This window comes from Danio rerio, chromosome 4, assembly GCF_052040795.2.
Source record: "Danio rerio strain M-AB ecotype USA chromosome 4, GRCz13ab, whole genome shotgun sequence".
NCBI classification, from domain to species: Eukaryota; Metazoa; Chordata; class Actinopteri; order Cypriniformes; family Danionidae; genus Danio; species Danio rerio.
The window spans coordinates 41,770,922-41,785,855 of NC_141024.2; the positions used below are offsets into that span (position 1 = coordinate 41,770,922).

Consider the following 14,934-nt stretch of genomic DNA (forward strand, 5'->3'; position numbering starts at 1 on the left):
TGTCCACAAACTCTCATGTCCAGAATTGTTGGTGCTTTACTATCGTTTAACGTTATACTTATGTTAATGTAGAATTATTAACATACCATGTTGTATAAATCGACGTTTTAAGTTATACTTTGTTCTTTAATGTAATAATTTGTCTCATCTGTTCTGAAACTGGTACCTTGAGCTATTTTACCTATTTTATTAATATCTCAAAATAAATAAATAGTTATTGCTTTATCTTGTTGCTTTCCAGAAGTTTTTGAAGTTTCCAATTGTCTTTCAGGACAAGATTGAACAACAGAATGCAGCCTAACAGCATCAGAGCAATGAAGGCATGTCATATGAAAGCATTGCTCAGTTACAAGATGTAAGTATGTCTCATTATCTATACCATGGTTTTAATGGCTTACATACTATTTTAAATTTGTAGGTTTTTACTTACAAACAACAATAAATGTACACCCACGTGTTTAAAATTATTTTCTAGGTATTCATCGAAAGATGAGAGATCAACTGAAGAATGCTATGGACCTGACTCTAAGGTACTCTTTCTTAACTTTCTCCACTTGATTAATATTATTAAATTCTAGCTTTGTATGGATTCATTCATATTTGTTTGTATGCCACATCTTATGTTACAGGAATTGATTTTACAGCAGCACTTCTCATGTTGCCAGCCTTGTTAAGCGAGACACTTCAACATTTCGTTGTGCTCCGGTGCATATGTTGTTTTCTGTTTAGTATATGCTGTAATAAATGCATTTTATAATGTTTGATATTCTTTATATTAGGATGACGCAGTGGGTAGTGCTGTCACCTTTCGGCAAGAAGGTCGCTGGTTCGAGCCTCGGCTGGGTCAGTTGGCATTTGTGTGAGGAGTTTGCATATTCTTCCAGTGTTCGTGAGGGTTTCCTCCAAGTGCTCCGATTTCATCCAAGTGCTCCGGTTTTCCCACAAGTCCAAAGACATGCACTATAGCTGAATTTGGTAAGCTTATTTGTCTGTAGTGTATAAATGTGTGGTGAATAAGTGTGTCTGGATGTTTCGTAATACTGGGTTGCAGCTAGAAGGGCATCTGCTGCATAAAACATGCTGGATAAGTTGGTGATTCATTCCACTGTGGCGACCCCAGATTAATAAAGAGACTAAGCCGAAAAGAAATTGAATGAATGAAATTTATATCAGTCTTTTAATCTGTGATACTTTTTTTTTTAATCAGTGAATATTAATTATTTTACTTTCTATGCATGTTGATTTTCTCTTCATCAGTGATAGAGTGACTGATATTAATGTAATTATTGCTTTGTCATTTACAGTGAACCATCTTCACCACATCCAACAGTTCAAGTACAGGAGGAGGCCACCGACTGGACAACTGTGTTAACAAGACGAGTCACGGCAGTCTTCAGAGTTGATGGGATTGCGATTAGCCGGGCTAATGATGTGGACAAATATACATTTTTGACATATCCATCTTATTAGAAGAACACCTTGATGTTTCTGCAGTGGAATGTTTTGAATGAATGGTGGACGGTGACAAGCCTCGATCTACTCCAGTTACCAGAGTGATCAACCTTGTTTTTTTTTCTCTACATGCTCTTGGGATAATCACAATCATCAAGTTAATCCAGCACACTGCTATCATTCATGCATAAAGCAAATTTTTAAATAACTTGTGCTCCTAATGACTATCAAAGAACATTTTCCAGATATGAATGCTTTACATGTCATGTTTATCAAAAGCATAAACACATATTGTGTTACAACAAATTACAACTCCACTTGAGGATGATGAGGAGTAATCTACTGATGTTGAGGAAGAGGCTACTGATGTATTTGGTTTTCTGCACTGTTGAAGCAATTTATAGAGAAACATTGCCTTCATTCTGAAATTCAGAGAAAATGTTGATGAAAAATTATTTATTATGACCGAGTATTCTGACTAAAGACAAATACTTTGGACTTTATAAAGTGCGGTACTTGATTGATGTAGCCTGTGTAATGTGTTTATAAATCTTAAACAGTATTCTTGTGCTCTTTGTATTAAGTGTAGATTATTTAGTTTATCTAAATTGTTCTTTTTACTGTTTTACATGTCTGCTTTATACTTGCTGTGTAATTTTATTTCTTAACATATTCAGTTGTGAGTTGTAATTAAATATTTCTACAATAATAAATAAAAAGAAGGTAATGATTCGCACTCAATTGCTTCGTACTGTTTTTATTTTTACTTTTTCTTACATTTTACGGGTGATAACAGACAAACAGACGTTTCGGCACAAAGCCTTCCTCAGTGTGTGACACATTCTCCAACTCTACCTTTTATTCCATAGTCAATCACAATGTGCAATTAGTTAAACCGTCACTCTCATTTCATTATCAATTAATCACACAATAACAATATCATACAATAATAAATAAAAATGGACATCTGTGAACCAAAATATTTTATTTATTTATTTATGCATGCAGTCACCAAAAGATCAAAATGCCTGGGTCAGTACCCTGAAAATACTACATATTATAAAAAGGTACATTTTTGTACCTTCAGTGTCTACAATTTTGTTCCTTGGGGGTACAAAATTGTCCCTTAAAGGGTACAAATGTAGAAGGTACAATTTTGTACCTTTAAATAGAGGTACAAATTTGTACCCTTAAGGGTACCACCCCAGTGACGGGCCATTTGTACCCTAAAAGGTACAATTTTGTACCTTTTTTTCTGAGAGTGTACAGTATTCTAGTTCCACTGTTAATATATCCTACTCTCATGTCTGTGTTAACGCAGAATGAAGCGAGTTTGTTGATGCCCATTCTGACCAATCACAGATGTTTCTGTTGAGCTCCTGAGCACACAGGCATTCAGCTCATGCTGATCTGCTCTCTCATTGGCGGCAGCTAGTCACTACATCTGACCACACGTGGGGTTGAGTCGGCCGACTGTTCTGGAATATTCAGTATGCTAAATATTGGATTTCTGTCTGCGAGGTGTTGGCGACGCGTCAGTGAGCATCGTTGATGCATTGTTCAGTAGTTCACACATAAAGAGTGGTGCGTGCTGGGCACCTGCAGATTTCTTCCCGATCACAGCCCGATCTGTCGGCGAGCTCGTTAACTTCCAAATCGGGCTCAAATCAGGCTTAAACTCCTTTAGTGTGAACTAGGCCCTAAAAAGCCCCTCCTTGCTGTGCCTATTGCACAAAAAATGTTAACAAATATATTCAACGCCCATATCTGGCAATATTATATTTATGTATTTCTGGCTAGGTTTTCATATTCAATATTTCTACTAATTATAGTATGGGATTTTAAGCGTATAAATTAGAATCCCAGTATGTTACTCAATGACTCGAGTCTTGGTGTACTTTAATCGTTCATCTTGTGTCGTTGGTCAGTTCAGTTAAATACCATTCTTCCTTCAAACGATTTAAATGTCCATCATCAGTGAATCAAGTCAAGAAGTTTAACCAGTCTCTCAGAGTTCTTTGTTAGGATCTGTCAGTTTTACCCTTCTTTCAAACGGAGCTAGTGTTGTCCCTTTAAAATTCACATAGTTTTTCCCGAATCTTCGCTTGATGTTTTTCCTTACTTTTCTACGATGTCATTTTAACCTTTTGCCAAGGTCTTTGTTTCACTTTCCCAGAGATTCCTATAATAGTTTCTTCTTCGCTGTTTATCAGTCCTTTTTCTTTCAGATCTCATGATGCTCCCGTTTTCTAGAAAGATTCTAAGTTTTGCCGGCAGTGGTGTTTGGAACTTAATTCCCTTTTCTTTCAGAATTTTTCTTATCGGAGCAAAAGCCCGTCTTTTCTGTTGGATCTCGGGTGGGTAGTTAGATGGTTTGATCGAGCATTTCTTTTATCTCAGCAACGTTCTCCTCCAATTTTCCAGCTCGCTGCTTTGCTTCGTTAAACTTTTCTGCTGTTGCGTTTAGGCAGTAATAAGGCCATCCAGTTTTTGATTGACTTCTTGTTTAAAAGTAACTTGATTCCATTTTCACATCTTTTGTAAGAGAATCTTGGAAGGCGGTTAAATCAGATTTAATATCCATCAGGAAAGTTTTGATGTCCATATGTATTGCTGCAATGCTAGCTGACAGGCTATCAGCTATCCTGTCCGTCTCTGATTTTTTTATCTGTTGATTTCTCGTTTTTTTCAGGTTTCAATGGTTGTTTTGTCCTAGCCTTTTTGTCCCCCCTCAATGTTATTTAAATATGGTTTAGGTTATCATATATGATGTAAAAAGGAGGATTAATACCAGTGTGTATGGGAGCGCTCTTTCTATGCTGCTACACGTGTCTACATCATACCGAAAACCACCCCATGTGTTTCTTAATCTGCCCCGTATGAATGAAACTCTGTACACACTGATCATGTTTACTGTTTCTCTCCAGTGTGAATCCTCTCATGTGTTTTCAGGGTTCTTGAGTGAGTAAACCTCTTTCTGCAGTGTGAACTCTTGTATGTTTTTTCTCCAGAGTGAATCCTCTGATGGTGTTTCAATTCTGCAGCTGTAATAAAAGTCTTCTCACACTCCAGGCACACATACTCTCTCACACCAGTGTGGATTTTCATGTGTTTATTAAGATGTGATGAGTGGCTGAAACTCTTTCCACAACGTGTGCATGTGAATGGACTCTCTCTAGTGTGGATTCTCATGTGTCTATAAAGCGATGATGATATGCTGAAACTCTTTCCACAATGTGTGCATGTGAATGGACTCTCTCCAGTGTGGATCCTCATGTGTAGATTAAGGGATGATGATTGGCTGAAACTCTTCCCACACTGAGTGCATGTGAATGGTTTTTCTCCAGTGTGGATCCTCATGTGTCTATAAAGCGATGATGATATGCTGAAACTCTTCCCACATTGAGTGCATGTGAATGGTTTCTCTCCAGTGTGGATCCTCATGTGTTGATTAAGGTGTGATGAGCAGTTAAAACTCTTCCCACACTGAGTGCATGTGAATGGTTTCTCTCCAGTGTGGATCCTCATGTGCAGATTAAGGTGTGATGAGTGGCTGCAACTCTTTCCACAACTAGTGCATGTGAATGGTTTCTTTCCAGTGTGGATCCTCATGTGTAGATTAAGGGATGATGATTGGCTGAAATTCTTTCCACACTGAGTGCATGTGAATGGTTTCTCTCCAGTGTGGATTCTCATGTGTCTATAAAGCGATGATGATATGCTGAAACTCTTTCCACACTGAGTGCATGTAAATGGTTTCTCTCTATTGTGGATCCTCATGTGAATCTTAAGTTTGCTTTTGCTTGCCAAACTCTTTCCACCCTGAGTGCAGGTAAAACAACTCTTGTCTCTCATTTTTAAAACACCATCATTCTCAAAATGAGTTTTGTCCTCGATTTTGACATGATGTTTCTCCTCTTTACTCTCCTCATAGTCTTTAATTAGATCTGAAATTTAAAAAAAAAAAGTTCAGTTTTTAGTAAATCATTAAAACTCTCATCAAAAACTGAAGTGAAAAGGCTCTAAAACATTGGCTACACAAAACTTAATTTTAATGCAAAATAAATGTAAAAACAGCAGATCATATTTAGATTGATCTTGTCATATTAATCTCCTGGTGTCCATTACATACATACACATTTAAGCAGATTCTTATATGATTAATCCTAGATCATTTTGGTCATATTGATGAGACAAATTTGAAAGCTGTAAATGGCCAGTTTTTTTATATCCGTAATCACAACAAAACTACATGTATTCAGTTAGAAGCACTCTCGCTCAGCACAGTGGACATTTTAGTTTTATTGTTTAAATCGTTTGATATGGAGTGACACAGTCAAATATTTCGCCGAACAGATCAGCCACTTTTGACGCTTATAAACAATCATAAAGTGCTCGTGCTGCAGTAATTAGGTTTGCTGAAGGTGCAGCTGTCATGCAGTGAGGGGTTTGCGTCTTTAAAGGGCCATGAAACCCCCTCGTTTCAGCAGGGTGTTTTCACACCTCTACTTTGGAAAAAGTCAGAAAAGTGGGCGTGTCCAGCTCTGTTTAGGGGGGAGTGTCGGAGGAAGAAAAGAGGCTTGGTGTGGGAGTGTCGATTTGGGCGCGCTGAATTTCAGAGTCAAAACACACAACCACATCGGACAATGTGACTGTGTTTACATGGACATCTGTAGTCGAATTATTTGCCAGATTATTAAATGGTGGACTTTAACTGCAGTTTGGCTCTTTCATTCAGGGAATTCATTTATGTCCCTCCCGACAAACGTGATATTTGATTCGAGGAACTGCTCTAAGCGTGTATTTTTGTTGCAATGTTTGATACCGCACGGCGAATGAGAGAAAAAAACCCTCCGCATTTCCCGGAAACTTAGATGCACACGGCAGGTAGTGTCAGAAAGCCGCGTGTGTTATTCCGGTCACAAAATCCAACACGAGGTTATAGTTTGGTTGTAACTGTTAGTGCTAACTTGTTTACACTCGTTGCAAGTTTGTTTGATACGAATAAAATACGAACTGAATAAAGAAAGAGCACTGGTCGCTCACTTACCAAATCTGTAGAGACAGGACAATCACCAGCAACTAGAGCCGCGTCTTTATTAAGAGGAGTCTAAAGCGAATCCGGATCTCAGCGTTTGCAGATGAGAACAGCTCTCAGGTAAACAATAATTCTCCTTGGACACGTACGTTATTGTTGTCGCGCGTCGCGTACACTGTTAATCCACATGTGAGTCTGAGCTCTCACAGAGAGAAAATGAAAACGAAACTTAACTGCAGCAAACTATAAAAGCAACACTTCACGCTTTTTTTGCCAACACAACGTGGCGTCTCTGCCATCTACACTCTGACAGTAATGAATATTCATGAAGTTGCACAATAGTTCATGAAGTTTGAACTAGGAAATATGACAGTCGTTTTCATGTTAGCTGAGTAGCTGTGTATAATCAAAGTGAGATATATGAAAAAATTATGCGATTTTCCTTAAAGTGAAACATAAGCACACATTGCTTTGCATCTTATAAACACAACCAAGCCTTAAAATTACATTCTGGACCACCCCTTTAAGAATTTGACACTTAAGTCAAAGTTTAACACTACTCTTAAGAGCATTTTTAAGAAGTTTTATACATATGGCCCCTGGTAAACAACTTGGGAACGATTCCTTGCTTCAGCTTATGTAACCTGGTGAGCGATAAAACAATGCAGTCCTCTGTAGCACATCCTCGTGTTGTCTGCAATAGTATTGTCTCAGTACTGAAGTTTTAAAAACGTCCATTTCCCGCAAACATTTAGGTGCCACTGAGAGTGTTCTTAAACAGCACTGATTTGCCATAGTGTTCACTGGTGCCCAGCAAAAATGACTGTGATTAAGATATACAGCCAGGTACACAATGTCCCTGTGTGACTCCAGGTGATATTTCCTGGTTTCTTTCCAACACAGCCTCGATTTCATTTTTAAAGTTGCAGCCTCATGAAATCAGTCTACAGAGGCGGCTTGTAGTCTAAGCTGCACTGAAAGGGAGACAAGCCCATTGAAAAAAAATGAGAAGGGAGTTATATGCATATTTGACCATGGTTAATCAGGAACTCCAAAATGATGGTTCCCAGGATGTGACGCAACGCAGGACCCTTTCCAGCCGCAGATTAGCTTGCTAGGCCTGGTCATTGGTCTGTGGGTGGTGCTCGTGAGAATGGCTAGCAGTTGCCTCCAGCTGTCGACAGAATTCTGCCCAAACCTGGACACAAATTGGGAACCCCTGTCTAAAACCATGTCAACTAGGAGGCCATAAATACGGAAGACATGATCCAAGACAATGGCTGCTGTCTCCCTCGATTAAGGTAATTTGGGGAGGGGAATAAAGTAAGCTGCCTTCAAGAATCTGCCCACCACAGTGAGGACTACTGTGTTGCCACTGGATGGGGTTAACCCAGTGATAAGCCAACACAAACTGACCAGTGTTCCACACCATTAAGAGCCACCAGAACCTTCATCACGGGTGCTATTTGCTCATAGGTGGCAGGCTAGCTCAGTTGACCCCTACTATAAAACCTTGGTCCGGACTGACTGAGGCACGTAAAACAAGTTACTAGGGCATTTAGTGGGCATAGCAATGGTACGAAGTTCCTTCCGGACAACAAACTTCACCCCCCTGCAACCACAAGTTCAACCGGAAGGGTGGGTCTGTGTTTAACCTTACCTATACGTGACAGGGAGTCAGCCTCTACATTTTTGGACCCCAGGCAATAAGAGATGTAAAAATCAAACAGTAAAGTTGTACCTTTTTTATATCAAAAATAGGTTTGTCACTAGTGACAATGGTTATTTCTTATATAATAAATGTGATTGTTACTAGTAAAATTAGTCATTTTTAATTTACTTGTTAACAATTATCTTGTTGATATCAAGAATAAAATTTTTGATATCAAAATTGCATATCCTGAAAATAAGGGTGCTTTCACACCTACACTTTTGTTTCGGAACGTATCTCGTTTGCCCAGTTAGCGCGGGTCGATTGGCATATGTGAACAGGGCAATCGCGCTCTGTTCCGCACCAAATTAATCGCTCCGAGATTGCTTGAGTGAGGTGATCTCGGCTCGATTGAAACGAACCCGGATCTCAGCGTTTGCAGATGAGAACAGCTCTCAGGTAAACAATAATCCTCCTTGGACACGTACGTTATTGTTGTCGCGCGTCGCGTACACTGTTAATCCACATGTGAGTCTGAGCTCTCACAGAGAGAAAATGAAAACGAAACTTAACTGCAGCAAACTATAAAAGCAACACTTCACGCTTATTTTGCCAACACAACGTGGCGTCTCTGCCATCTACACTCTGACAGTAATGAATATTCATGAAGTTGCACAATAGAGCGCGCTGATTGGTTTGAACCAAGCCTTACTCATGCATTAATGCAACACACTGTAAGACGTAATAAGACTCACTCTGGCACAGACGCCCAGTCTGCACGCTGGAATACAGGCTATTAGCCGCATTTCCACTATCAGGCCAGTGCGAGCCAGGGCTTATATCGGGCCAGGCCGGGCCAATCGCCCGGGAGGTTGAGCAGTGAGGCCGAAATCATGTCGCGTTTCCACTGTGGGGCTAGTAGCTCGCAGCGCGTCACGCAAACCCCGCCCCCAGAACATCCCCAGAATCGAACGTCACTCAAACCGCCCACTTCAGCGTGAATCATGCAGATAAAGCACACCATCACATTATCAAGAAACTATTAAAATTAGGACAACCAAAACAAACAAATGACACGTTCCTGTACAGTAGTACAACGCATGTCTATACGCACATGCATGTGTGTTTTCATTCATCATATTCATTTACTCGCCGACCGACTGGCATCGAAATCCAGTGGTCTTGCCACCAACGGAGGGACCCAGCGCAGGGAGCGCACACATCCTTATAATACCACATATATAAAATTCTCCGTTAATAACTCGATATAAAATGTATTTTATAACATCCTCTACACAGAATCTGTCCAACATTCATCCCAAATGCTCCGGAGAGAACTGAAACATGATTATTTTTCCCCTATAGGCTTTATGACACTTAATAGGTGATTCCCTTTATTTAAAGATGTTGCTTATTATATCTTAAGTAAAGGAAAGTGTTCAGTGTTTCAGCACGTAATAAAATATTGCCTATATTTCGTTGCGCTCAGCAGCTATGCACTAATAAAGCTCTTTATGTATTTAAAATGTACTTTTTTAATTTTACCACGTCATATAAAAACATACACACTTGTTTGAGGACACAGAACACATTTTGATCTTGCAGTTTTCCCCGTCAAAAAAGTGCTGCGCAGCTGGAAGACAGAAAAAAGGTCGCCTATTTCTGCTTTCACTCACCCCGGAAATGCTCTGTTTGCATGATTTGATTAATTTCATCGTATCCAAATACTTTTTAAATAATATTTAAAACATTTTCCGGTGTTTATTTATTTATTTATTTTTTAGAAAATCTTTTTTTCAAAGAGGCTTTTGAAAAATGAAAGTTTAATATAAATTTGAAACAGTTTGATATAGTACCTAATTGTTACAGCTATAGCTTTAGTTAGTTTTATATTGGTTTATTTATTTAATGTGATTTTATTATAGGCCTATCTGATATTTGTAATTTTTTAAACTATTTCAATATAAGGCTATTTTGTCTAGATATGACACTATTGTTTTGAGCCTACAAAAGTGGACATTAAATTTGTAAAGTTTAATGTCTTACTGTTGTATTCATATAGTGTATTATCTCCAAAATAAATGAAAACAATAAAAAGAAAAGAAAAAAGCCACTCGAAAAAAGCTATGAAGGGAGCGCTCTTTTCCTCGGTCTCACACACACACACAGGCATCTAAACGCGAGAAAACACACTTATTAAACTTGACAAAACCTCTAGAAATACTTTACTGTCTGCTGTGTCTTTAATATGGTGTAAAGATTATGCGTTTTTGAAACGTCAACGATGCAGCAAAGAAAGATCATTTATGCAACAGCCTTACATTTAAAAGAGAAACTTAAGGGCCTTCATATGCAAAAAAAAGACCCCAGCCTATAATTTGTTCCAGATGTTTTCTTTCCCTTATATATTTATTTGTTTATGTGTTTGGCGCATGTACTCGTGTGCGATCGGAAAACTGTGCCCGCCTCTCCTTTCACTCCGCCCCAAAGCCCCGGCTGGCCCTCTTTGGCCCAAGGTATTCGGCGGGCCGAAAAAAGCCGGCCGCTGGCCCCAAGAAAGCTCCACTTTGGCCCGATTAGGCCCCGGAAGTGACAGTAGAAACGCCACTGGCCTTGGCTCGCCCTGGCTCGCTCGCTTTAGGCGCGATAGTGGAAACGCGGCTAATCATGACAAAGTTGTGACCTAATCTCATGCTTTTGTTTTAGAACTTTAGTTGTCTATTAGGGAAATGATCAGGAATAATAACCTGCAGAAAACGGTCACACTACTTGCTCTACAAACAAGTGTGTTCATGACTAGACACACAAAGAAAAATAATAAAATTAGAAAATATGACCTTGCAACATCAAGCAGCATTAGGCATGGGCCAGTTTAAGATTCTGACGGTATAATAACCTAAAAAAAAATTCTTCTCAGAAACTTATAAAATATTTTGGAGCAGTAAACATGTCAGGCTAAATAATTCAAATGAATGACAGATTTCTTTACGATTTAAAACGGCATCTTTGGATATCTTTTCTGCAGGAGATACTGTTGTCCTAAAAAACTCTTAAACTTGTTGACGGTTTTAAAACCTTGACTTTTCCAAACTGCAGTAAACCTTAAACATGGTTATCGCCCCATGCCTAAGAAGGATATCTCTGATTTTAGGATCTAAAAATTAATTGTTTAAAAAAAGTCTCAAGCAAAAAGATTCCAATGGCGCCGCCTGCTGGTACATAAAGAATATGGTCAATATTCTCAGACTGTTCAATGTTTTATAACAACTAATCACTTGAGTGTCCATTTCATTCAGCGTATTTATTATTAAATATTGGGGGTATCAACAATTTTTGACATACTTTAAACCAGTGTTTCTGCAGGTTTTACCAAGTTAAATTTAAGAATTTTAATGACATTTTAAGACCCTTAGGAATGAAATTTTAGACTCATGAAGGTCTAAAGGCTAAATAACTTTTCAAATGGCCCAGATGAAAAAAGATTTTTATTTGCCCCGTCCAAAAAAATATTATAATTTAATACATTTAATAATACAATAATAATTTATCAATATTTTTAAATACATTTTAGAAATATATTTATAAAAATTAAATATTGTGTAAAAACAAGCAAGCTTTACTTGTATTCAAACATAAACGTTCTTCATAATAATAAAAAAATGGACAAATGTTTTAAAAGTTTTCAAAAAACTACAATAAACTAAATCTATGCACAACAATCTGTCCAGGTCGAGCAGTAAATACATGGAGCACATTTAAACAAATGTAATTGTAGGGAAAATAATTAAAACAGATAAAGTAGAGTGAAAATGACTTTTTTAATAAAAAAGTTTAAAGATTTATTTTAAAAAATCTGAGTGAGTTGTTGGTGATTGTGTGGGTTTTGGCCAGATTGGGTAACAAAACATGAACAAAGGAAAATGAACACTTGTTTAAAAAAAATTTTTTTTTAAATGATTTAGGACCTCCAACACAATATTTCAGTAAATTTAAGACTTTTTAAGGCTTAAAATTTTGAGTCTTCTATGAGAATACTGTAGGTAATTAGTTATTATAATAATGATGTAATTCTACATCAGGTCAAGTATCACCAGCTCAGTTAAACCTTTTTAAATTGATTGTATTTATTTATTAAATAAAGCGCCAGTGCTCAAGGACGCTTTACAAACAGTAGAAGAACAAGAAATGCAATAACCTTAAGCATGTAGAGAAAATGGGAGACTAATAATACATAAAAGAAAGACAAAAGACATGAGAACAAGAGACAAAAGAAACTTATTTTGGTCTATCAATGAGTGCTTATGTGCGTTTAGGGGAACTAGGCAGCACACTCAGGGCTGCAAGATGGACTTAATTTATGATTCTTATTATTAAAATATATCTGAATGAGGATCAAATGACTGAGTTGGTTTTTGAGAATGAAAATTAACCTGTTTGTTCCTGCAGATCTTCCTGTTTGACTGTGAATGTTTCTTCAATCTTCACATCTTCACTCTCCTCTTTAATAAACGCCATCTTTATAACAGTGTGGAGATCAGTCACTTCAGCAGGAGATTTCCTCTGTGTTTGGACACTTTATCCTGTTTAAAATGAACAAAACAATAAAAACGTCCTGTTTAAAATAAATAAAACAATGAAGAGAAACAAAATAACTTCTCTTTAACACTTGCTTCAACAGTTTCTATTAATGAGAGTAATTAACAAAAACAAATCAGGTAAAACGTTTCTTTAAAACAGTGGTTCTCAAAGTGAGGGTCGGGACCCCCTGAGGGGTCATGGAGGTAAAGTTGGTTTTATATTCACACATTCGTTCATTTAGCATGACTGATTTTTTAATATAATGAGTGTTGTTTTTTGTTAACATTCCATCAATTAGTTCTCTTTTATTCTCCTTTAACACTTCCTCAGCTTGCGTTACTGCTGCATTTTACTGCCATCTAGTGGACATCTGAGCAGAGCACAAAACTATTTCAATCTGACTCAAGTCAGAGCCCAAATGGTTGAGAAGCCCCTGTCTGCAGCCTTCAGATCGGGAGGGGGCAGCATCTGGGGCGGGGCTGCACATTCAGCCACGCCCACTTGTAGTTTCATTGGTTAGTGGAAACGTAATAGCGTTGATCGCCACTACAACGTGTCAGTAAACAGGAAATGCATTTACAACATCTTAAATATTGCTTTTATTGTTAATCAACTCAAAAATACACTATGTTAATTATCTAAACGAATGAATTATGAATGTAATCGATAAAGAAAGCGGTAATGTGAATTTCATAGTAGTACTTCTCCTGCTAAACAATATTACGACACATATTAAACAGGATCCCATTTTCACAAGGACATCCCTTCACTTCCGCCTTTCAGCAGTGCAGCGTTTTTATTTGTGATATGTTAATGATTGTTGATTATTTTGCATCAGAATGTTTATTTTTGAGTAGACTCAAATGAAATGCAGCAATCGAATGTGTCGTCAAATGTGTGGCTTTTATGGCTTTAGTTTTTAGAGGTTGCATATTTACACTACAGCAAACAAATAAAGGTGGAGTCTGAAAAAATGCAGTGTTTTTAGTTCACTTTCATTTTTAGTTCAGGTTTACCTTTGATGAATGAGAGACGTCTCTGGGACAACTGAAAATGTTACAACTGAAAATATTAACATTACACGTTGTGATTTAAAACTATTAGAGTATTGGACTTGTTTAAATGTTTCAATACTGCACTGCTTGGAGTTTAACTGTGATTTATTTATTATGAGCAGGAATATGCTATTATTTATCAGGGGAAGTAAGTGTTTGACACCTTTACACTTATTAAATCAGTTTATTTCATCATATAATGGGTTTATTTTATTTTGATGCTGCTCTGAATATAAATGTTTATTATCTGTCATACGTTAATGTTCCAGCAGGATAAAATCCTTTATTAAATCTTCTCATATTTCCTGGTATGTATGACATCTACAAATGCGCACAAATTTCATCATCTAATATTTACTGATCCATTACACGCTTTGTTCAGTTTCTCCATTTACTGCCACCTACTGGGTGGTTTTTAATTTGATATCAGTTCTACACTTTAATTAATAAGTTACAAATAAATTCATAATCTAATAACACTGATTTAAAATGCAGTCTTCGTGGTGTTATTTTTGTAATAGTAAATACAGGATAAATACTTTAATAGCACTTTCTAACAACACGTCTGGGTCCATTTCTGCCCTGCACAGATACTGTAAATCTTTAAAAATAATTTTAATAATGATTTTGTTTATCAAGGTATTAGTATTATTAATATTATCATTATTATTATGTTATTATAAGGACTCACATACAACATTTTTGTTCTGTTTCCCTCTTTCTCGGTTCAAGTAAAAATCTGGCTGATCTGTTGTTGTTGTTTTTTTATGTCAGATGTCTCCCCGACCCCTACCGCACATCTGTATCTGCACATGCACACATGTACAAAAGGATGACTGACAATATATAGAAAATAATAATAATTTTAAATACAGCAGGTCTTGACTATCATCTTAAATAAACATAAAAACAACTGTATATTTTTCACAAGGGAATTCCCCTTCAGCATTGAAGTACCAATGCGCTGAGCAGTGCTTGCAGGACCCCCCTCTCGCCATCCCCAACAGACAAAACACTTGTAAAAAAGTATAAGCACTCTGCTTGATGACACCTAAATAAAATCAAGAACATTTTTAAGCAGAACACAAACATAATTCAACATTTCACAACTAATGGAGTACTGTACACTCTAAAAACTGCTGGGTTGAAAACAACCCAAT

The 14,934-nt window shown here is 37.3% G+C and overlaps 3 protein-coding genes across 3 annotated transcripts in view; 1 reads left to right on the top strand and 2 right to left on the bottom strand.

Annotated features, from left to right (window-relative positions):
* The window catches only part of LOC148680782 (NACHT, LRR and PYD domains-containing protein 3-like), a 463,735-nt gene that overhangs the window by 199,415 nt on the left and 249,386 nt on the right, over positions 1-14,934 (bottom strand). The gene's annotated exons all lie outside the window — the stretch shown is intronic.
* The window catches only part of LOC148680790 (uncharacterized), a 796,717-nt gene that overhangs the window by 144,202 nt on the left and 637,581 nt on the right, over positions 1-14,934 (top strand). The gene's annotated exons all lie outside the window — the stretch shown is intronic.
* Positions 2,197-14,934, bottom strand: part of LOC148680812 (uncharacterized) — a 451,921-nt gene continuing 439,183 nt past the window's right edge. Inside the window, exons 2-3 of the mRNA XM_088650565.1 lie at positions 12,572-12,721; positions 2,197-5,399 (exon numbers count right to left, since the gene is read on the bottom strand). Of these exons, the coding sequence (XP_088506691.1) occupies positions 4,363-5,399; positions 12,572-12,656 (1,122 nt within the window). The 5' untranslated portion in view covers positions 12,657-12,721 and the 3' untranslated portion in view covers positions 2,197-4,362. The remainder of the gene's footprint in view (positions 5,400-12,571; positions 12,722-14,934) is intronic.